Source organism: Apis cerana, linkage group LG15 (genome assembly GCF_029169275.1).
Source record: "Apis cerana isolate GH-2021 linkage group LG15, AcerK_1.0, whole genome shotgun sequence".
Classification (NCBI taxonomy): Eukaryota; Metazoa; Arthropoda; class Insecta; order Hymenoptera; family Apidae; genus Apis; species Apis cerana.
Window position 1 is genome coordinate 5,792,332 of NC_083866.1, and position 25,452 is coordinate 5,817,783.

A 25,452-nucleotide genomic window follows, 5' to 3' on the forward strand; every position below is an offset into this window, starting at 1 on the left:
ACGCACAACGCTCCCTCCCTTCTCTCCGCCTTTCTCTCGCGGTTCACCCTGTTCTCAACAATATTCAGGAATTTTCAAACCGTGGATGCTAACGACGGGTAGACGAGTCACAAATTAACCCTTTCTCTCCTCGACGTCGATGATGTTTTTCGGCGGTAACCCTCGGTGGAGCGCACAGGTCCTGGGCTAACGAAAACACGAGAAGGGTGAATGTGTATATAGATATATATGTGTGTGTATACCGTGGCCCGTTATGGTTGCTCGTTTCGCCGCCACTTACAGGAGGGGAAGACGAACACGCCCGGCTATTTTGCTAGCTCGTTCTTTCTCTTCTTTCCTCTTCCGTTCTTTCCTCCTTTTTTCAAACGTACTCGAAAGAGCTCTCGAAATGGTGGGTAATTTGAAAGTTGGAGGCAAACGCGCGACCGGCTATTAAGCACAGGGACACGCAAACGGGGTGGTCTCTAACAAGCGCGAAATACCTTTGGACCGGGCCCGTTTTTCCGGCACATAAATCACGCGTTCGACGATTACCGGGTATTAATCCTCCTCGCCGGCGCGTATTAATTTCATCCGCCTCCTCCCCAGTTTTATCGGCCGTTCAATTTACACCACCGTGTAACCGTGTCATTTAATCTATTTGTAATCCGTTTAATCGATTCGCCACGCTGTGTTCGAAACGGTGCGGAAACGCGAGTTCTGGGACCGCGTCGGCGGCAGGGGAGGGAGGAGATCGTTACGGAATCGTTCGTTTTTATTTTTATTTACGGGACGAAGAAAGGATCGTCGAGGGAAATAAAAGCGACGATGGCGCTCGATTTCGATCGATTGGAAAATTAATCAGACTCGAGGAAGCGTGGATCGATCAAAAGCGGCAAGCCTGGCTCCGCAAGAGATCCGCGTGAATCATCGTAAATTCCTTGCGAAACGTTATTTTGCGGCGTATCTCGTTCATCGATCGACCTACCGCAACGCGGTATTATCCCAACACCGTCGCCCGAGGGGCGATTAAAAAGGATCGATGAGGCCTTCGAGGAGGAGGAGGTCTACGACTCTCTCCCTCTCGAGCGTATCTCGCGTGTGCACGCGCGGAGATACCGGCGTAATAAAGGAAACACGCGAGGAGAGGGGTGGTGGCGCGAATGCACGAAACCGCCGTATTGATTTTGCCTCGCGTATTTGGGGTAGGACGACAGTGTTACGAGCCAACCTCGAGCCCAAGGATTCGTCATGGGGTGGAAAGCGAAACGAAGCTCGCGTGAGAGAATATTTGGCGCGAGATGGGGGTTGGCTGATACGTGACGCATATGGCGTTATCAACAACAAGGGTGGAATGATCGCAGTTGCGTGCGAGTTGCAACAACTCGACTCGCGTCGAACGAACGCCAATTCGTACGTTACGAAGAAATATTTGGAATATGTGAATGACGAGGGGGAAATTCGGACCGAAGGGAGAATAAAAAGGTTCCTCTTTAAGCAATCCTTTCCTCTCTTTGCCCTCTCTAGGGAGGTTGTTTCTGTTCTCAAACTCTCCCCGAGTCTTAACGCGTGCATTCTCGAAGAGGAAAATATATCCTCTTACATATCTCGCACAGGACGTACACACAATTTCGAAACGAAGAGTGGACTCGCTTACCTTTATGTGATACGAGTTCAGTTTAGTGCGCGGCAGGCTGTTGAAGGCGCTGAAGTCCAGGCGGCGAGAAAAGATTCCATTCGCACCGCAACTTTGCCTGCAACAAAAACGTGCCAGCGTTAGATTCGATCTAATTCCATTCCGATTTTACTTATCCTGTTCAGATACCCGTTATTCCATCATAGCACCGAGATTCCCCAAGATACGAACAATGAAATCACGGATAATTCTCTTCTATTCGACGAAACGAAAAAAGAAAGAAGCTCTCTTTCGTGAGTAATAATATTTTCTCGATAATACATTTCGCGTAATAATAATACGCGAATTTTGGCAAAGGAAACGGTATCCCTCCCCGCAAAAAAAATTCACGTCGCGTAAAAAGTTTCTCCCGGATGCGAGGATGATCCCTTTAAAATCCTTGACGGGAGGAGGGAAAAAAAAAATCAGGGTTCCCGCGCGTCTCTCGTGATACATAATAATTCCCGGGTTTCCTCCCTTCGCTTGATAACCCTCGGTGTGTCGTGTTGCGCGAGGGGTCGGTCGGTTTTTGAGCTCGTACGTTTATCCTCGCAAGCCGATGAAAACGAGCTCGCGGAGGACACGTAGCGCGGTGTGGGTTCCCCGAGAAGAGAGAGAAAAGCTCGCGAACCCGGCCGAATGGGAGGAAAAATTCGAAGCGAGCAACCCTCCTCGCGCGACCGATCGACGCGTAAAAAGCTGCGGCAGCAGAGGGGGAGGAAATCGCTCGGCCAGATAATTTTTGAAACGTCTATACCGCGGATACGGAATCGTGGATTCGACACGCGCAAGGAGCACAACGAGAGGAGAGGCCCGCGTCGTGTTTTGCCAGAGCACGTATCTGCGTTTCACGCTCGACTGACCCTCGCGTCTGATTCCATTGGCTGGCGAACCTTGCCGTATAAAGGAGCGAACTTGTGTTGTCCGGGGCTTGCGTGGGCCAAGTTTCGTTACTTTGAAAATGAAATCAATGGGGAGGAAATTGGGGAAGAGATAGAGAATGAAGCCCGTATGAAGTTCGATTTTCTTGGACTTGGATCTTCGTGTCTCTAGAGAACATTATTATAAGAATTTACGACTCTTTTTTATCGTATTCTATGTAATCACCAAACGATGTAAATTTCCAGTAGCCGTTCCCGAGTGCTCGAAAAAAGTACGCGTCAGGAAAGTACGAAGTAGAATTCGCGAATACTGACGAGACGTGTTGTCCTCTTTACCGCGACCTCGCTGTAAAAAAAACTTTCGATCCTCCAAGAATCCATTTTCCAAATATCCGTAAATATCCCCCTTGTATATATTCAAAATTAAATTCCCCCTTATTGCAAACATCCTCGGATAGAGCGAGATGGAAACGAGTTGTTGTTTCTCGTCCAGGCCGGATAGAGAAAAATCGTGTGCGGCGGCCGGTGAAAGGAAGTTACGTCGGAATAGAAGGAAGACGGGGCGAAAGAAACGAAGCACGGACGGCGCACGGGAAGTCGGGCGCACAGAGCTGGCATCGTGTGCACGGTGGGGGTCCGACCTTAACCTTGGCCTCGAGACTTCGACGTGAGTACGTCGTCCCTCTGTCGCCGGCCCAAGTACACGACGCTCCCTTTACTTTTTGCCAATGTCCACCGAAAAGTACACCCGTCGTCGTCGTTATCGCATCGCGCATTCTGCGCACGATGTAGAGAGAGAGAGAGAGAGAAGGGGAGGAGACATCATCGCGACTGCATTATGCAACGGCGGTGCATTCCTCGGCTTCGAGAGAGGCGACGTAGGACGTGCATTGACCGAATTCTCCGAACCGTGGAAACGGTGCTACGGAAGAAAAATATAACCGCCGCCTTGAAGTACAAGGGCGATCGAAGATAAGCTGGCGTTCTCGCGGATTAATTAGAAAAAAAGAAAGAAAGGAAGAAAGAAAGAAAAAACAAATGGAAGAATTATGGGAGACGCTTGCATTAAATTTTATCTTGAGAGAATACGATTTACGTGAATAACATTGCTTGCGAATCTCCGTTCTTTACTACGTATTTTCTTATCTATATATTTATTCGCGTTTTTCTTATTTATTTATTTCTCTTTTTTTTTTTTTTTTTAAGAATAATTTGAGAATTTTAGATAAATATCGTATAATATATACGCACGTACGAATTATGGAGGAATTATATCACGAAGATAGATCCGTAATGGTTATCTTTTAGCCTCGCAATTTGCACAAATTTTAAAACATGAAAAATCGACAAAGATATACGGAACAAATTCCAAATTTATCATTTTCACGCTTGTTACGCAAAATTAATATCTTTTCTCGGATATAATCCTGTTTTAATCGTACACGTATTATAATTCTAGTGTTAAGTTAACTTGAGCGAGGTAAGCAGAACACGTTCGAAACGAGAGAGTGAGAGAGAGAGAACACAATTCACCGTTCCAAAAAAGGTTGTGGTTCACAAGTCCAGCCCAGGTTGGATTTGCATACAAACAGAGCGTAACGAAGCTCGAAGCATAATCGTTGCTCGAAAACCAATATTTACATCCAATTGCAAAAGGCTAAGCGCCCATCTCTGTACAACAAATAGGGGCCGTGTCTCGGTTCTGTCGTTAATTTACATGATGCGAGAACCGACAAAAGCGACCAGTTATTTTCAATCACTGCCACTTACGCGTCTCTCTCCCCTCCCACCCATCTCCCGTTCGATGACTAACAACGCACGGGTTGCGCAATCTTCCACGAGAAACGTTAATCGATAGAGTGATTATTTCGCGAATCCAGGCGTCGCGCGCTCGTTTCCCACAAAATTAACACGATCAAATTATGCGTAATTTTCGAGCCAGCTCGAATATCGAAACTTGCCTTGCTCTTCGACAAAATCTATCGTCGTGATTAACTTTCAAAATTATGGACAATTATATACAGTGGAACATCGCTGAAATGTGCTATTTTTTTTATATATATATATAATTGATAAACAAAGAAAGAATCGAAAGACCGACATTTTTGGGGGGAGCTGGAAAAGTATCGTCGAAGAGTCACAGTTTCGAAATCAAAATTAATAATGGACGAAGATCCATGGAAGAAACGTGACGTATTCTAATTAATTTCGAAATTTCTTTCCTAGAATTTACATACATATGCCGATATCTCCAGTCACGATCCCCACATTCTCTACTCGCTACTTTCTCCTTTAATCACGAGCTATAATAATTCCTGCAAAAGAAGAGGCTGATTCCTAAAAAAAGAAAAAAAAAATTGCTCGCGACCCATTAAAAAATCTCTGGCCTCGTATACGTATGCATATACGTGACGATGGTTTAAAAAAGAAAAAAAGGATCGGTTCAATTTATTCGAGGGAAGAGAAACCGGTTTCCAAAACCGGCCGTGAATATTATCGCGAAAACGGATTGGACAGAAGCGCGGGGCGCACACTGCCGCTCGTTCCCTATCGCCAGAGGAAAATCATTATCTAACCTTGGCGCGCGTTCGTTAAGGCCGTCACTTCCGAATCGAAGAACGAGTTTGCAGAAGAAATCCAAGTGCTATTTTTCGCCGGCCGGTCGCGTGGGCGTGGAAAACGCGACGAAGCGTCGGCGGAGAACGGAAAAACCGTGGCGAGAAAGATTGCTGTATACGGCAAATCGGATGGGTGAGCGTTGGACGATACTCGAAGCGGTATCGCTCGGGCGGAATTTGAAATTCTAATTGGATAATTAGCAATCTTCCTCGACGAGAAAAATAAGCACGTGAATCCTGCGGATTCATGGATGATCGCTTCGAAAACGACGATATGATCTCGCGCACCGATCTTGGGAACGACGAGGTATGTATCATTTATTTATAAATCCTTATCCGTCGATCCTTGGAACGTTAACACAATCGCGCGATGATAAAATTCTAAAGTTCTTAATTGCAAATTATTGCGCGTAAGCGTTAGTGTTATCTTATCTATTCGTCGATGAAAAGATTTTTTCCTTGACACCCTTCGAGTCCTTCTTCTTCTTCTTCCTCGCGTTCGTCGTTTCCGATGGAACAAAATTCGAATATTTGGTCTTCGAACCGAGTGTCTCGAGATTACAGAACGCGTTGCATGCGAGTGACCCCTCTTCGATCCGGGATCTCGTAACACGAGACACGCGTTACGCGAATACGCGCTCGAGTGAATCAGTTTTTGCAATTGGACACCGGTACGGCGATAATACGGATCAGTCGTGCGCGTTACTCGTACTCGAATCGGTTTGTATTTCTAGGAAGCGTTTCACAATCGGCGGCAGGCGCACCTCGTTCCATTCCACGAGGTGCATGAATGACGAGCTGGGAAAAGAAATAATCCCCCGTACACGCCATTAGAGTATAGAATCGTGACATTGCGCGAGTTCATGGTTTTTATCTATCTGTCAAACGGGGTGTTCCTCTCTCGTAATTTATCGCGAGGAGTCGGTTAATCAGACGCCGGGTTCGTCGAAACGCGCTAACTGTTCCTTGTAATTTTGTCGGCGGCTTTCAGACAGTTGTAAAACGTTTGTGGAAATTGAGCCTGAGAAGCGTGAAATATAACCGTGACGACACGTCTTGCATGCAGCATCGGAATATTGGTTCTTATTTTAACGTGATAGAATACGAGATATATATATATATATATATATATATATATATATCTTGTTAAAAAAAAGAAATAAAAAAAAAGAAGAATTAGAATTGTATTTTAAAACGTTCGTTTTTACGGGATACGGAAGAGATGAAAAGATATAAAAGTATAATGAATGAATGCGATCAAAGAAGATCTTTGAATGAAAAAGAGGAAAAAATTCATGAAAATTAATAAACAATCGTAAAAAGAACGTATATAACGCATGGTAGCGAACGCTCTTATAAAAATTCAATTGTAACTTTTTCCCAACGTGTATATCGATTCGTAATGTGCTCGTCATCTTTCAAAATTTTAATTCAAAAATAAAATTACGCGATAAATTAAAAATCAATCAATTTCATCGACGGTTACGTCGATGAGAGAGCCATCTGGCATGAATGAAAATTCAATCGCCGACCCACCTGTAACCCCGGCTGACATTCAACATGTTAATCACATCCGAACGATGTTTGTTCACCTGTGTCTAGAAACGTGATACGCAAATATCTGGTATTTATAAAAAAAAATCGCGTATTTTAAAAAATCGAGTCACTTTTTCCTCCTCTTCGAAAGTTGGAAACGATTCAAAAATTCAAATTCGACGAAAGTTCGAACGGGGAAAATAATTTTCCAGGGAACGAGACGAAGGGGTCTGAAAATTGTGCACGGGCAGCGCCAGGTGGGCTGGGTACGAGTCCGTGAGAGGAGCGGACCAAGGACGCGTACGCGTCTTGCAAAATGATTTGCGAACCCGGTGCGCCACTGCAAGGACGCGTTACACGTATCCGGGCTGCAGCCACAGCTTGTTAAGCTTTCGAAGGCCGCTCCACGGCCTATCCTTGGAATTTCAATCAGCCTATTTGCCTATCGTGTCGCTTTCGGCGGTTTTTCGAAATTCGATTTCGCTGACATTAGTGTGTCGAAACAGAAAGGATACAAGCTGTGAAATCTCTATTAACGAAAGCTATCGAAAGTGAAGAGAACTGCCTTGATATTTTAATCAACTCTGCAAGATCTCTTCTCGTACCTTTGTCACTCGTCGATTCACGTTAAGAAACGAAGTTACGTTAAAAAAAGGTTATATTTTGCAATCCGTTTGCGAGCGAGTATCTCGTTTCAACAAATCTTCAAGATTACGCTTTATCTCGTTTGGAATAGGAGGAAAAAAATTTATCGGAAAAAAACAAACTTCGATCTAAGTGCTAATCTGCCTAAGAAAATAATCCTATCTACTTCTAAAAAAAACAACTATTTATACATGGCAGCAAAATGTCGACTTAAAAAAAAGAGGAAAAAAAAGAAGAAGAAAAAAACAACCACGATTTACTTCGCTTCGAAGCGGAATCCGACAGTCCTTGAATTAAATAACGGGAATAAATCATTCGAGCTTGTAGGCGCTATTTCAATTAAGACAAAACATTGTAACTCATTCGCGCAACTTCCTGAATGATCTAATGTTTAACATTTCATTCTCCCCGACTGTCGCGAAGAAGAAGAAGAAGAAGAAGAAGAAAATAAGTGTTTATAATCGTTAAACAGCGCAGATCGCGTTAATCGGCTTCTATTTCGTTTCGCTGTTTTTTTATCGTTTTCACTTGTTACATCACACCATGCAACATTGTGTACGTGTTTTATTTGCGTCGCGCACTTCATTCCAACGTAACCAACGTTCCACTACATACAGCACACTTCGCAGCGTGGACGAAGTGTATTATCAGTATCGTGCGAGAATACCGACACGCGACTATCCGGCTCACGTGACTATCCAACACACCTGCGTACACAGACGCGCGCGCACACACACTCCTATCGCGTGTTTATAGTCGATATAAACGTACTGTTTACGCAGTTTCTAAGGCGCCTCCGCGCTTTTTTTTTTTTCTTATTTGAAAAGGAAGGTTGAAGATCAACGAAATAGAAAAAAAGATTCGAAAGAGGGAAGGAAACGAGGGAAGGAGGAGGAGTGGGGAAGGACGAATGTTCGCGTAGAAATCAGCATCGTGAAAAATAGGCGCGCGCGCGCGCGGCAGGGGGAGAGGGACAGAGAGAGAGAGAGAGGGAGAGAGTTTGCTACCGCTGATCGTCGCATTAACGATGTTTTTCACTCGAGGCATTTTTGCGCAGTTAGTTCGCCGCGATAAGAGAGCCTCCTGACTCAGATGCTCTTCTGTTTCTGTCCTCAATGTCATCCCACTTATCCACTCCCGTCGAATTCTTCTCACGAGGTAACTTACCCAAATGACACGATTCCCTTTCGAGAAAATTATGCCCTTTATTATTCTCGATACTCTTCTCGGTTACGTAATAACATTGCCACGATTTCTTACGGTTTTTCTTCCCTTTTTTTTTTTTTTTAAATAATAAGCTTGTCGATACACGGATCGATAATATCGTACGAAAGCGACAATGGCGGTGAAGAAACGATGGCGTGTCTGTACGTGACGCGTGTCGTATCATCGGTATCCGTGACGCAACATAAGCGATCGACAAAAGAGGAATCATTCCGGAACGCGATAATAACAGGGAGTTTGCGTCAGCCAACTGCGAGAGCTGGCGGACAACGGCATCGATCATCCACAGATATCGAAACTGTCCGTTTCTAAAAATAATTATCGGACCAACGGTAGCATAATTGCACAGGGAGAGAAACAAAGCGTCCCGACATTCTTACATTCCGTGTAAACGAAGGATTCGCAATTTCTCCACGCCGCGAAAAAACAACTCGATCCGCATCGGTAATCGAATAGCAAAGCGTTTCAACAAAGTTACAAAGGAGACCGATCGCGCGAGGCTCCAAGAGTCATCATCGGCGTTTCGATTGTCCTCGTGTTGCGACCGAAGAGACGAGACAGACGGGATTCGCTTCACGAATTACTTACGCAGGAACGTGAGCGTGCTACGCAAGAAGGTTGCAGCTGCCCGCCTCAATTTCCTCCGCCAAGCCCGTCCCCGACACGCTCCTCTCTCTCTCTCTCTCTCCCGGGATGGGTATATAAAATGAGAAGAGGTGAGTAACCAACGGGTTGGAGAGAATTTTTTCCAAAGCGGCTCTCTCGCAGGTGTGCGCTAATGAGTCGAACGGACGATAATGGAAAGTACGAAGGAACTCGGACACAATGACCACCGACCATTGGCTCGAGGTGTCGCACACTTTTACAAGTTTCTCTCATAACCGACCGATCCGTGGAAACTGTTCGAACAAGCGGCCGCCGATTATCGTTTCTCTGCCGTTCTCTCTTTCTCTTTTTTTTTTTGCCGCACCGTGTGAACCGTGGAAAGTGGTCGTTACTACGAATGGGCGTACGTAGTCGGAAAATATCGATCGATATTCGAGTTCCGACGGGGACCCTGACCTCTCGGTTCGAGTCAACTCGATGCCGAATTTATTACCGTTGTAATTTCGTCGAGTGAGAAAACGATCAAATTTAAATCGCGTAAAAGTAAGACAAGTCGAACTTGACCCGCGAATAATACGAGAGTAAAATTAGTTGGTTGGAAAAGTTGAGCAACCTTGAGAATCGAGAACAAAGTTCGATCTCGAAAATTACATTCTCGAAATGTATTTTGCCAAACGTGGATCGTATAGGTTACGATTCGTGTATTACGAAGTTCGGATCTTTTTGTTGTCTGTCCAAATAGATCCGTTTAAAACGGTAGACATTCGATACGTTCCACTAATTTTACGATCTCTCACGTTTGCGTCGTACTGTTATTGCAAACGACATCGGAATATCTGTTGGAATTTCGGAATCTTGAAAAAGAACGTAACGCGTACACGCTTAATCATCGATCGATATCGTCTATAAATACACTTCAATTCGTTACATCATCCTCCGATACCATCGTAACGATCAAGATTAATCATTTGCACAGTGGACGACAATCGAGTTTACTTTAAGTGCAATCTATTTTCCGCCTTATCTCCCATTTCCGAAGAAAATAAAATCGTTAACAACGAATCTCAATTTACTCTTTCCACTTTATACAACGCGTCGGGCAATTAGACGACACTTTCGAGAGGAATGGACGACGGGAGGAGGATGTGATCCCGAGGAATGCCGCCGATAACGTACGCGAAGACCGGTTTCCTCCGCTCGATTCCAAGCTTCCTATTAATAGATGGCATAAGTATGCGGAATGGAGAAGGCGAAAAACCGAGAAAACAAAAAAACTTAGAGAGAAATAGAAATAGAAATAGAGAGAGAGAGAGAGAGAGAGAGAAGTTTGGCAGGGAAGAGAGGATCGATGAGGCTGACACCGGTCAACGTTACGTGCGTCGAATCGAGAATCGTGATTCACCACGTGTGATGCCGCATACACGCATTCTGACTTTAATTGTATGCTAATTCCGGAGTCGAGTGTCCGGAGTCGCTAATTAAAAGACGGAGTTTCGAAGGTAAACAGCCGTATAGGTGGCAAAAGCAGACAGAGAGAGAGGAGGCGGATCGTTCTCGACCGATTTCATAAACGGACGACAAGCCAACTCGAAAACAACTCTCGTGAACGATAACGATCCGGCATAATATTAGCCGAGCAAACAAATTTCAATCGGCTGAATCAAACGCGCGACACGCTCGCGCGATTCTATTTTAAATTCAAGGGAAACGACTTTCTACTGGCTGGTCGCGTGCGATTGAAACGTTGCACGATAGTTATTTGTAAAGTGTGCTCTTGATTCGGTTTTATGGGATAAGATGAACGAGGGAAAATAAAGAGAAGGGGTTGGGGATTCGCTTGGGTAAATTTAACGATCACTTGATCGATTTCAAAGTTTGAAAAGTCGCGCGACTTATTTTCAAATATTTCGAAATAAGAACACGATCGTCTCTTTCGATTAATCGTACAGAAATCAAACGTATACGTGAGGAACGAAAATTATTCGAGAAAGGATAATCCCGTTTCCCCAGCGGCAGAGATTATACCCTTTTCTCACACAGCTTGGAAAAGCGATCAGGTGCAAACGATCTTAAACGAGCAGGGAAACCGGCCCAAGTTTATTCTACTGGAGTAGTTGGGGTCCAAGTGTGTATTCCCAACAACGTTCAAATTATAATCCCGTGTCCCGTGAAAGATTCGTCGTCCTTCCTCGGCGTTTCATCAACCCTTCCCTATCGTCGAGTCATCGAGAGCCGAAGTATCCGTGTGTCCACGGATGGAAAAGCCCAAGGATGCGAGGAGAGGAGAGTTCGTGTGGCGAGGGGACGTGCGTGCGTAAATATAGAGGCAGAAATGGAAGGAGAGAGGAAATGGAGGGGGAGGAAAGGGCCTTTTGCCCACGAGTGTGTTTCGTTAAGTTCTGTCCACACCCTTTGTCACTGCGGAGCTGCCTTTGACACTGTCGCCGGTGTCCTCGAGCCGCGCGGCTTAAAAGCGTGCGATTTCACGTGTCAGATTCAGGAATCGGGGACCCTCCCTCTCGCCAAAAAGGGATACGAGGAGGAAGGCGTGGACGAATCGCTACACCGCTTTGTGCAACTCGAGCGAGCGACTCGACTTGTCGCCGAGGAATCGAGCGGCCGAAATCGAGAGGGGCGAGTAAACCGAGCTCTGGGAGAGAGAAGAGGAAAACCCAGTCGATAATCGCAACACGAGGTTTATTTGCCTCTCCGGAGGCTGCACCGAGAAACCATCTCCTTCCCGGTTTCCTCGATAACGGTTCGAAGGAAAGGCAAATACGCCCCGGGAAACACAAGTATTTCGGGGAATATAATGGCGAGGTTTACAAATAATTATACCGGAGACCCCCTGTTTGCTCGATACACCCTTCCCTCCCCTCTTTCTTCCAGCGTGTACACACCCTTTTCGATATCCTTGCCTTCAATATTTATTATCCGTGTATAAAACCTATTCTCCCCGTATCTTTCGATGTTTAATACCGGATAAATAAACGAGGGAAAAAGAGACGTAAAAATTGCTCGATTACACAGATAAAAAGAGACAATTAGCGTTTAATCCGTTTACTTATCGCTATATAATATTTTGCACGACTATTTTTTCTTTTTCCGTTTGTTAGATATTTTATAATCTTTAGAGGGTCAGAGAGAGTCAGCGTGAGAGTGGCAATAGCTCGATCCGCATAAATATGAAATATATCTTTCGATAAACGTATATCTAATCAGAAGTTAATTCAAACTAGTCTTACGAAACGAAAGTTTTCGATACTTTTCTACAACTGCGTAATAACACGTCCACAACACTTGCCATCGATATATATATACGTAGAAAAGTTTTGTATTTCCTTTTATTTTCCTCGAAACTAACGCTAATATCCGGGGGACTTTCCCTCTTTCGATTCTCAATGCGAACGGGTCGAATTTTCCAATTCATCAGGGAGGAAAGAAGAAGAAATTGATTACAAGAAATAAAGCGATTCGCGCCTATCCGCCTCCGCGAGGCGAAACCGGCAACGCCCGGTTTCGTTCCTTCCATCTCCCCCTCCCTCTCCTCTTCCTCCTCTCCGATAACGATCCGCAGCAATTTCTGCACGCGAGTGGATCCCAAAAGAGGTGTTAGCGTTCGAGGAGGCTGAGAAACTGGTTTCTAAAACTCGGTCCAACGCGTCCGGGCCGAGAGAGAAACTGGGAGAAGAAGGGATATCACAGGATCCCTGTGTGTCCAATAAACCGAAAATGGAGTCGAAACGCGTGTCGTGGAGGAGGAAGAGGAGGAGGCAGAAGGACCGTGGAGGTCGTACCAAAAGGCGCCTCGTACCGGACTTATACTACTCGGTTTCGAAACTCGTCCACCGGTTAATCCGCTTCGAGTTTCCTCCACGAATTCTCTGGATTATGCGTGTGACACGCTCCAGCGATCGAGGAGGAGGAGGAGGAGGAAGAATGGTTCGAGTTTCCAGAGAGCAGGGAACTTTATTCGAATCTGGGCTGGGCTTAAAGGGAGTCGCGAGAAACGCGGCAGTTAAACGAGAGATTCGAAAGCAGGGAGGAGGAGACGAAATCTTTGGAGACGATAAAACCATTTCTGCGTCTGCCACGAGACCAGATAGGGTTGATTGTCTAGCAGGGAATAAGAAATTCGAATCGATCCTAATTCGAAGGAAGAAAAGTAAGTTGAGATGTTATTATCGTGGATAGCGTCATATTCATCCCCTCCGTGATCATACGATGTTATTATCGTTCCGCGAGAATTTCTTTGGTTCCGTTCGCTCAAAATTGAATGCCAAATGCGGGGAGAGAAAAGATTAGGGACGATCGAAACGAGCGAACGCGTGGATTCCAACGGTGTGCGTAACCGTGAAAAGGTTGTTACGAGAGAGAGAGAGAAAAAGAGAGAGGCGCGCAACGGTGCAGATATAACCTTTGTCCATCGACTCTAATTAAAAAATTCCTGGCGACTGGACGGTTTGTGGGTCGGTAGGGGATTGCCCATTCGAAATCCAAGCGCGGCGCCGCGAAGTCGATGGCGGTCGATCGGTTTCGTAATGGTTCCTACTACTAATACTACTACTATTACTACTACTGCTGCTATTACCACCACCACCGCGCGCGCGTTTCGCTAACTCTCGCATAATCGGGTTGCGTAAGTCGGGGACGAATTTTGTATTTCGGGTCGGGATACATCAGGGCATTGTTCCAACTGCTCGCGTGAAAATATCCTTCAACGGATTCTTTCTTTCCCATGAAATATCACGTCTGGAAGTTAATTCTGGTGCCTTTTCGAACAATAAGCTCATCGTTTGTTGTCGAGATATTCGAATTTTTCAATAAATAATAAGAAACAAACATAGCAAATTATCTTCTCTTTCTCGCTTCGCATGATTCAAGGTATACATTTATACTCTGTCCACGAAATACGATTAAATATCACGATCACGATTCTAGACGAATTCTAGACTTTTAATGTATTCTCTCTCTCTTGTCTCTTTTTCTCCAAGGAGAAGATTCTGACGCCATTCTGACAGACTGAAAAAAAAAAAAAATAACCATCGAGACGAAGGTGGATAGCCGAAACGAAATGGCGAAGCTATTTTATACGAAATCGGCCATCCAAACCCGACCTAGAGTCGTTTGATTCTCGAGGAAGAGGCAAGTAAAGAAGGCCAAGTAACGACAGAACCTTGCAATTTCTCTCCTCGAACCGAAGCGAGCACGGCACTGAGGAAAGGAAGAAAAATCGGCGTCTCGAGAGGAGTAAACACGACGTTAACAAACCAATTAGCAGTAAACCACCCTCAGGCCCGTAATAATTTACACTCGACTACGCGCGATATACAGCGCGCGATACTCGCAAAGAAATAAGCCAAGTAGAGAGAGAGAGAGGGAACCTTTCTTTCCTCTCTTCTTTTCTGCTGGGACCAAGTTCTCTCCGAAAGCGCGGAGAGAAAAGGGAAACGTGGAAAACGGGCGCAACGATGGAACTGAGGATAACGGGAACGCGTAAATAAGGATTCTTGATGCAGCTCGTAACGCATAAAGCACGAGTGAGACGACACGGTTTTTGTTCCCGTATACTCCTTCTTCTCCTCGCCAAATGCTGCTGCTCTTCCTCCCTTTTTTCTTTTTCCTTATCCGTTTTCATCCCTATCTTATGCAGTCGTTGGTGGTCTGGACCGAGGAAAAATTGCCGATTCGAGGAGAAGAGAAAGAAAGAGAAGCTGCACGAAAACTCGATGGTGAATAGAAAGAACACATCGAGAGATTCAGTCGAAACCGAGCGTCGCTGAATGAGTGGTGATGGTGGTGGTTCCTTCGGAAGTATCCGGGAAATCTTTAGCTTTTCTTCCTCGTTCTGGTGTATAGTGGAAAAACGAGCTGTTATTCCGGTTTCTAGATTTTTAATATCTTTTTTTTTTCTTAATTGGAATTTCTTCTTGCTGCTTTTAACACGAGCCGTGAAAATCGATGCGAGTTCAATTTCCAGATATATTTTCTTTCTATCTCTTCCAATTAATAGATTCGATTCCAAAAATTGTGAATCTTAATTTTAGACGTTCTTCGATGTTCGAGAACCGAGTCAATGTTGCACAATCCAGATTTATCGCTCGATATCGAGATACCGATGTTCAAAGATCAACGAAACGAAAGCAATCTTATCATCATTGTAAATCGAGTGTAAATCGAATATGATAATTGATTTGATTAGCATCTTTTAAACGATATATTTTTTTTTTTGAACACAAATCGTACACCTTCGTCAAAAGTAGTTTTCGTTATTTCCATATAATCAAAGTTCACGTCGTTCGTGTATAAATAATGGAGAGAAATGTAGCGAAATCATTAATGCGCCCCTCGAATTAAACCTGGCTCACTGTCACGGCTACCTGGAACCTCTTCTTCTTCTCTCGGTTCATCCAGAGTAGACAGGGAAGCATTATGCATTTATACCCTCGACATTGTTCGCCTCTGACACTGTTAGAATATTCCTAGACACGTCTCCGCCTATATGAGCTAACACAATGCTTCAATCTCTCCCTATCCACGTATGAATATATCTCCGGCGGAAAGAGCGGCGGAATTTGAAGGACCAACCACCCCCTCCCCGGTGTACCACCCCGAACCGACCCAGCCTCCCTTAAGAACTCGTCAATTTCGCCACCAAATCCTTGATGCTGGACTATTCCCGTCCAGAGGATAGATATGCATACCTCCTCGCGTTATTGTATTCTCCATGTCAATTCGAGCATGAAAAACTCGTCTCCCCCCTTTCTTCCCGCCCTTGTTTCGGATGTAACCGAAGTTTAGTTTTCGAGAGGCGATCTCGTGTCGCCCACGCACGCAGCGCGCGCGGCGGAATTTTTTTTTCGATGCTCGAGAAATTTTCTTCGAAATCATCGTCCCGACAAAGAGAAAGAGAGAGGGAGAAAGAGAGAGGTGGACACACAGAGGAGATATCTCTCGACGACCGAGGATTCGAAAATAATCCGAGAGATGAAACCAAGTGACGAGAATAAAAGACGAGTATTATTTCAAGGATTATTATTATTATTTTTCTTCTTCTTTTTCTTCTTCTTCAAAGGTAAATAATATGGTAATTCTTGAATAGGTGACATCGATCATTATTTTTGAATCGTTATAAACGAGACACGTGTCGATTTTTCAACGATTTCCACCGATTTTCGTACCCGTTTAAATTTAAATTAGTACGTAAAGAGATATTTTTCTCGAGAATAACGCAAGCCGATACAACTTTGCGCTAAAATTAGCCGGTGAATAAAAAAAGGGGGGAGGGGGAAAAAAGTGGTACGATTAAGGGGCGTGGTGTAGTATGCATAATCTGCGGGACACAATTACGTCAACCGATATTTCACGTTATCACGGCAATCCCCGCCATTCGTTTGTCGAATTCCAGAGATAAGATTCGATTCGGTTGTTTTACAATCAACCCGCTGCGGAATCGCCAATCCCCTTCCCACCCAACAGCCGAAACGAACGATTATTTCCCCATGGCGAAAAATCCCATCCCCAACCCCTCTCCCCGACTTATAATCGGCCAGATTTCTATATCTGGTCGACATTTGTTTCCGATTCCCGAAAGTGGCCGGCCAATGGAACCGGTCCGACCGGTTCCCCTCGCTTTCGCGCAGGCCAGATAAACATTTTCGCGATAAAACACTCGGCCGGCTCGTACAATCCGCATCGAAAGAGAGAGGGAACCCCCGGTTATGTATTTATCGCGTTCGCTGTACGCGCAACCGATCTGCTCGTGATTTGTCGCCGTTGAAAATTCCGGTTCGATCGCGGGAAAAATTATCTTGCGAAAATATGGGGAGAAAAGGAGAAATTCGAAGATCTTGGCAAGAAAAAAGGAGGGAGAAAGGATCCATCTTTTTAAGGATCTTACTTTTTTTAATCGTGCGTATAATATGTGTTTGGTTCGGCTTCGCACAAAATAAAATGAAAGAGGAAAAATTTTAGATCTCTGTCTTTCTCTTTCTTCTTTAAGAAAAGAAGAATATATATTTTTTATATATTTTTTTAATAAATCAATAATGTAATACGAGAGACCGATAACACGGTGTCTATATAACGTTTGTTTAAAAGAGCGAACGATGCATCGTGTCTTAAAGATAAGAATTATCGTTCAGTAATTAAAATTTAGTCGATGAGGTAAGATCAAGCGAAAATTATAATTGATCTCTTAAAGATTAAAACAAAATGTTATCCATTCAAAAAACAACTGAGTCACCGTGCAAAAAAACATATACATTTATTATAATTAGCATATTTCTTTTTTTAACCTCGAGCCAATAATTTCATAACAAGTTTGATTTCCTTTAAATCGTCCAAACTGGATCTGTTCCTCACAAGATCAACTAGGATGAAAAAGAGAGAGAAAGAGAGAGGGAGAAGCGCAAAGAAAGAACGAGTCCGGCATTCGTGAATGTTAACAACGTGGAAGAAAAGCCGCTTTCGTTGTTTTGCGCCGGGGCTTTTATACGATCCGATTCATTTGCATAAATTTGACAAACACCTCGTTACGAATGCGCCTGCGAATTCAACCGCATCCGCGGTTGTATACAAGTTATTCGAAAAAAAAAAAAAGAGAAGGGGGCAGAAGAAAGGCAACGAAGTCGAGGAATGAAACGTTTCCTCGAGGTGAAAGTCCTAAATTAAATTCCTTCATTACCATACCACCGCGTTAATTGCCGGCAGAGGAAAAAAATAATAATAATAATATGCGAAAACGTGCCTGCCGCGAAATTTCGCTAATTTTAACATGGCCGATATCGTAATAACTGCGCTCCGCTTATTTTTATAAATAGCTAACCATACCCGCTGATTACAAGATGAATCATGCGAGTGCGTTTAAGCTCGTAATATCTCTCTCTCTCTTTCTCTCTGTTCGGACGAACTTCGTCTCGGTGGAAGGGAAATAGGAAGTTGGCTAAATTGACTGGTTAAAAATGCGCCGATAATAAAGTCGTTCTGTTATTATTAACCGCGATATACGAGGAGCGAGAGGGAGAGAAAGGGGGAGAGAGAGAGAGAGAGAGCGGGGGTGGAAATTTTAAAGTTCGAGGAAACCCCGCCGAGGATATAATAAAGTTTAAAGTCCCTTTATAAAGTTTCGCCGTTCGTGACGGTGTTTCGTTCGAGAAAAATCGTAGGCCTTAACTGGAAATTACACACCGGCGCGGAGAATAAAGAAAGAGCGAAGAATGCGAGGAATTTCTCGTATTCTTTTTAATATGTACACTCTCGAGACGCTCGTCACTTTATTGCGAATTTTAGAAAATCGTCACGACGACTCGACACGACCCCTGTGCCGAATTAAAACAAGGGATTAGAATTCGAAAGAAGAAAAGATGAGAAATTTTTTTTCAAAGGCAACAGTGACGCAAAAATGAAAAATTGGACTTTTTTCTCGTCGATATTACTTGTTCCGTAAATAACTTCATTTTCTGAAAGTTTTCTAAAAAAAAAAAAAAGAAAAACATACATAGTCATCGCACCTACGAAAATACGTTACATTACCATTACCATACGTACGATACATTCATAGTTAATAAATAGTCGATAAATAACGGTTGATAAATATTCAACGAGGGGATTAATGTCGATGCTCACGAGATGTGTCAGGTGTAATCGTGTATTCCGAACGTCGACATGGTTGCTTACGTCCGTACTACGAGTACGAGCAATTATTCATCGTCCGAAGGGGTTTCGTCGCGTGCTGCCCGACCAACGGAAGCGTTTCTGTCGCGTGGTTCCGCGATGGAACACGGTCATTACGCGGAATCGCCAAGTAATAGTGGAAGTAAGCCGAAAGAAGAAGAGGGATCAGAGAAAGAGAGAGAGGAAGGACGAGTTCGGGGATTGACCCTGAACCTCGAGACCCTTCGGGCCGACGAACCGCCCCAAGGATATCTTAAAGACGACGGGGCGAGACGACGTTTTCTCGTTCTCGCTTTTCGCCGGCCCGAGAGACACTCGGATTTCGCGTTTTCCTTTCCGAGAATGGAAAGGAATGATATTTATAACTGGAATATTTTGCTCGGATGAATTTTCTTAGATATTTTGATATTGGAACAATATCGTCTGTCTCCTCGCCAAGATCAAACGAATTTTCCTGCATTTTTAACACGAATATCGGGCAACTGCGACGTTTCGATCGATTATTATATCGCGTCGGTTACGAGTTATTCATTTCGTAATTGCCCGATTCGATTTGCGAAGGGAGAAAGGTTAATCGAGCCGGCGATAACCAAAAATAGAATTTTTATGGATCGACTGGTATTGAAATTTTTCAACGCAGCCGTTGCCGTCCCGTTTGTTTTCCAATTTAATGCGGCTTTTTACTACCGTGCAACCACTCGTGCTCATCCAATGAAAAATATCTTACGAGTACGAGTGTTACACTTAACGAAGAACAAACTGTTATAAATAAAATTTTCTTATGAAAGTTATTTCGTATAAAAACACACATTATATCACGATACCACTTCTCCCTTACATAAAATATATTATCTATTATCTTAATCAAGTACTTTCCAATCATAAACTATCCTCTCTAAAATACCGTACGAGAGATGCGTTAACGCGATATAGAAACATGGAATAATTTTCATTTCCAAGTTACGTACTCATTCTTTGCTTCATTCTTTCCAATTAGAGATCGTTCTTCTATACAACTTTGAGAAAAATATATGTGTACACTTTAAAAAGCCTATATTTTGCCGATGGATAGTTAAATATAACATCTTGTAAGTAACGTTCGCACGCGAGCGTAACCCTAACCTCTCTCGTTGCGAGAAGAAACGCGCGTGCATTTTCGAAGGGGGCGCCGCCTACCGTTAATACGTAGCTTCGCTCCCCGTTACCAATTATCGTGCGATTAAATGCGATCGTGCGAGTGTAATTCGACAGCCACTGGCTACAATTTACCTCGTTACGCCTTCACATTTTATGAGCGAACGAGAGAGAGAGAGAGAACAGAACGCGCAATTAAAGAATAATAGCGGGGCCGATACTTTGGAAAACGAAAGAATTGAAACGTACCCACCAGAGGAATACCAAAATCGCGTAAACCATCGTTTCGTTTTGCTTTTTAATCGTACTGGCGATGACGACGTTTATGGCTCTTCCCCTTTCCATTTATACGTAATAAATATCCGTTAATAATTACCTCGTAAAAATTTGTTCTCATTTAATGGAAACTCTCTTTTGGGGACACCAAGCTCGTTGGATTCGAATTTTTCCAACAATGCGGATTTAATTACGTTACAGGGTAGGGTGGCTTTTGTCGAGGATCGAAGTTAAAATTTGTTATCGTACAATCAAAGAACGTTTAAATAGAAAAAGAAATATAATTAAATGAAAATTACGATTTTGAACAATTCAACTCGCATAAGAATCTTATCGTATCGATGTGCCAAAAAAAAAAAAAGTTGGAAAAAGTAGCGATGTTACTTTTCTAATTTTTCCAAGGTTAGAATTTTAGGTATTTATCAATTATCTCGACGTCGTTTGAAGATCACCTGTATTATCTTATATGCGCCGAGAAATGTGACGATCTTTGTATTCGTTTCTACGCAATCCCTTTTCATTTCTATTTATCTGACGCAGTTGTAAACTTGAGTCGCCTCCTCCTCGCAAGATATAAAACGTTATCGTTATCTTGTAAGTGTACACCTCGATCTCGAGGAACCTTTGCAATTTTAGATCGCGAAACGTAGAATTCTCAGGTGAATGTGTACAGGTTCGGTCGACAACATTATGGGAGAGGGAATTCCTCGCCTCGACCCCGCACAGCAGCAGAGTTATAGGGATGGGCGAGTTTTTTCCCCGAGTAAACGAAATGTTCGAAAGAATTTGAGAAATTTCTCCGAAAACGGATCTCCTATCCCACCAACAATATTGCCCTCTCGAACTTTGAATTAAACCGAGAGGCGCGCACGGAATTTCACCGTCTCGCTGGAAATTCGATAATTCTTCCTTCGAGTTCGCCATCCCTCTTTCCGAATGCCCTTAGCCTAACGCTTTTACACCCGACAATCAGGGATATCTAAATCTCGTACTATCTTCCTAAGATCTCCAAGATCCACGAAAACCAACGATAAATCGATTCGAGAAGAATTTTTCACGAGTCAGACGAGAGAGCACGATAAAATTACGAAATCGTCTTTCTTAGCCTCATACAATATCTCGCTTAGCCAAACTCCATATCGTTATATTTTAGAACCAACCGTCTTTATTATTTATAAAAAACGTACGTTCCCCCGTTTTTAATCATCAACAAGTCGTATTACAATTTTCAATCGCGCATTGATTTCCATTAACTCGCGTGCATCCTTTATTTACCACCGCGCAGTTCCTCCACAACCCACACTGCTACTCATCAGACTCTTTGAACTTCCTGCTAACCATCAGCCGTCTGATCTCTCAAAGCGATAATTCGTAGGAGGCCGCAAAGCATTCAAGTTCCATCTCCTCGATACACGCATATATATTCCCTATCCTGCGAATGGATTAACGAGATCGTAAAACAGGAGAGCGGGATAAGGAGAATCGCGTGAATCCACCCCTGCTACGAATAATTCCGATGCGAAATGCGAGGGATGGAGAAGAACGAAGAATTCGAGTTGCGAGGGGAGAGAAAGAGAGAGAGAGAGAGAGAGAGAAGCGATCATAGAAACGGGTGCAGAATATTCGACTCTCGGTCGTTATTTATTTTCGGTTAAAACGCGAGTAACGCGACGGGGGAGAAGGACGAACCCCTGGGCTCGTCGCACTTCACCGAAACCGGGATTTATAGGTCGCGTTGCGGCGCCAAAATGTCTCTATATGCGTGGCATAAGGGGGGAGAGGATGATCGTGGATGAAAAAAGAATCACGACCGACATAAATTCGAATCGCTTCCATGAAAAAAATATATGCAGAAAATATTTGCGAATACGCCCCCTTCTTATCTATCTCCACAGCATCCTCTTTGATATAAAAAATCAGTCCGATTCTTAATTTTTAATTCTTCCAGCGCGATTTTATACTTTTTTTTTTTCTTTTACTGTACGTATCTTCCGTATCTTTTTAGAATAGAGATTGATATTAATTAATAATATTTATGATATCGTATGATAAGAATCAGAATTTTCTTGCAACTCTAGATTATTTTCAAAGTAAATTGATTACATTGATATTTGTTGTAAAATAATTAATCGATTCGAGAACGATGATCAATTTTCCAATTTTGCAAAAGGAATCCAACACGAACTCGATATGTAACAATGGCGTAATTGGAAATAGAAAATTGCACGGAAAGGAATTCTCTCGAAACTTTCAAAAACATCGAAAACAAGGAAAAACAATGACGATTCTTCCCTCGCGGAGGGAACGAAGGAGCGCAGAGGCTGTGCAGGGGACTTTTTAACAACATTCTCGGCGTTCGGCCCGTTTAAATACATCGCGGTGGCGTGATTCCATGCAGTTGGCCTTGGAGACTGCTAGAGCGTCAAGCTCCTCTCTTCGCTCGCTGGCCCTGAGGAGGTGGCCACGGTCAAGGCTACGAGCACCCTCTTCTCTCCTCTCTCCCTCTCTCTCTTTCTCTCTCCCCTCGCCTATTCTTTCTTCCACGCTCTTCTTCTCCATCCTCTCTTTCTTCTCGGCGCACTATACACCATACTCGCTCTATCCAATCGCGACCAATACCAACTCGCGTCGCTTGTTCCATACAACGCGCCTACTACTTGCACTTCCATCTTACACACATCGGCGGAGGGAGAAATCGTGAGGAAGAGGAGCCTAAACTCTCCTTTCGATGCACGTGAACCGTAGAGACTGCGAAATATCTGGCGGAGCGATTCGCATCGGCGCGTTCGAAACGAAAACCTCACCAACTACTCCCCTTTCTTCTTCTTCTTCTTCTTCTTGCATTATACGTGCCTCGTCTCGATCGAGATAAAGGGGATGGGGCGGCGCGGCCCTGGATCCAACGATGCACGAATTTCTGACCTTCCTGCACACCCTCACGGAACGGAATAAGATCAACGATAACATCGTGAAAATAAATAATTTGCCCGATGGAGAATCGGGTCGGAGATAAAGGGTTTATCAGATCCCAGGAGTACGTTAGCGTGAACCGTTGCCGCAATTTGCGTTAAACATCGGCCTGTGTAGGAACACGCGGATGACATCGCAGCAGCACGAACGAGGTTATAGGAGGAATTGTTGAACGCCGTGATTGTGATTGCCACGATGCACTACAGCAATGAAGGTTAACCTGCGATTAACGACGAAGCGCACGAATAATTATATTTGCCGCGAAAATGAGAAGAGAATCCTAAAAATTTCCAATCTTGGATAAGTATTTTAATGCGTCGATGGGAATTTCCTAGTCTGTGACGAATTAAAACGAACAAGGAATCCAATCAAAGAAATTTAACAAAGAAAAATCCATGGACATATATATATATAAGTTTAACACATACACAATATGTTGAACGAGGGAAGACTTCAACAAGGTCTGTTCATCGAACGGTAGAAAATAAACAGAAATAGGACAGGTTCCAAGACCGGATCTAAATATAGTATATATAGTCCGGTGTGCGTATACCGAGGGTGGGGCATTCTTGTAATCTTGCTTCTCGCCCTTTCCATCCTTGCACTCCTCGCCAGAACAGCTCTAGGAAACGACCTATGACCTCCATATAACCTATACATAAACGACCTACGCGTCCCAGAAAACGGACCTCCAATGTTCACATTCACGTCCTTCAAACAAGCATCCAGAGAAGACTTTCCTTATCCGCCGTACCGATACAGGAGGATATGGACATTTTTCTCCCCACTTTCCAAGATCCCCCATCTTATCTCTATACGTAATATTTTTGCAACGACGATGCATCGGTTCGTACGGTTTTCAATTTCACTCTTTCGATAATATAACGTGGCTTATTGTCGAAGTGGAAAATAATATTTATATCGAAATAGAGAGAAAAAGAAGAAGAATGGCGGAAGAAGGATTAAACATTTTGTTTTCCCTTGTCCACATTTCAAGACCAGCAGCGACAAAGGGAAGAAATACAAGGTAAAGAAAAAAAGAGGCTGGAAGCGAAGCCGGCTATCTACGATTTAGATCTTCGGTCGGTCCTTTGAAAGACGCGAACGAGGATCGAATTACCGCCTCAATTCATGCGTGAATTTCTGCGTGGTCGAATGTGTCGCGTGTTTCAAAGTGCCGCCGATGTTCTCGAACGGACGTGTACCGAAAACTTTACGCCGTCGATACGCGATTACACGTATATAGCTAACAAGGTGGTAGAGCTTCTTTTTCTGCGAGTCCAAAAGAGAATAGTTCTTTTGTAACAATGTCTTTTGTAAATATTGTAACAACGTTCAATTAAATATTATTTCGCCGTGAATGACGCAGAGAAATTTTCGAAAACAATAAAAGTCGAAGAAGATGAAATTGCAAAGAAGTTACCAAACCCTCCGATACAATAACACCCGATATCTCAGTGTTTATTGTTGTAACAATAGATACAATTGGCCATTGTAAAATTTCGATCCGTCCGAGAATTGTTTTATATTTATTCTCGGATCCGAGAAGAAAACCGGAAAAGTTGTTCAGAATCTCATTCGAAAATATTTAAAAATCATTTTCATCGAAGTGGAATAACTGCGCAAAAGTCAAAAGGAACTAATATACCAAACTGCCGAACATTCATAAAATAGTGAAATTGAAATTTAATCCGGATATGGCTTCGTCCAAGGCTCGAATTTCCTTTGTACTTGACCGAACATAAAAAATGACGGTCAATGAAAGAGAAAGAGGGTCGAGAGAGCTAAAATAAACGTATCCTTCGTTACGCGGTGTGTCAAAGGGAATCTCGATTGGTAGGGACGACTGTGACTACTTGGTACTTATGTCGGTACATCGTCTCGATTAGTTATCCAACTTTTACTTCAGCCTTGATCCGACCGACTAATATTGTAATGACATCAAAGATTTGTATACCGTCGTCTGTAAAATCTTTGATGTTGCTAAAATGTTACGATCGATTGAATCGCGGTTACGAGAGAAATCACTCTTATATTTTACGATCAAACACCCTGAATCTCGAAAATTTTGCGTCCTCTTTTTCCTCTTTTTTCCAGTATTACAAGAGAGGACCTCGTTTCCCGTCATTTGGCCACCATCTGGCTCCTTCGACGAAACTATTTCGCGAAATATCGTTTTTCTCTCCTTTCGTTTCGCGACCGCGATTATTTATAGTCGTGTGTATATATATAT

The 25,452-nt window shown here is 43.5% G+C and overlaps 1 protein-coding gene across 3 annotated transcripts in view; it reads right to left on the reverse strand.

Moving 5' to 3' along the window:
• LOC107997932 (headcase protein) overlaps positions 1 to 25,452 on the reverse strand; it is a 142,848-nt gene that overhangs the window by 114,292 nt on the left and 3,104 nt on the right. For 2 of the 3 annotated variants that reach the window (XM_062085753.1, XM_062085755.1), the window contains exon 2: positions 1,637 to 1,733. In XM_062085753.1, coding sequence (XP_061941737.1) covers positions 1,637 to 1,733 — 97 coding nt within the window. Of the gene's footprint in view, positions 1 to 1,636; positions 1,734 to 6,689; positions 7,941 to 25,452 lie in introns of those variants that run through there. The other variant, XM_062085756.1, reaches the window with a different exon arrangement.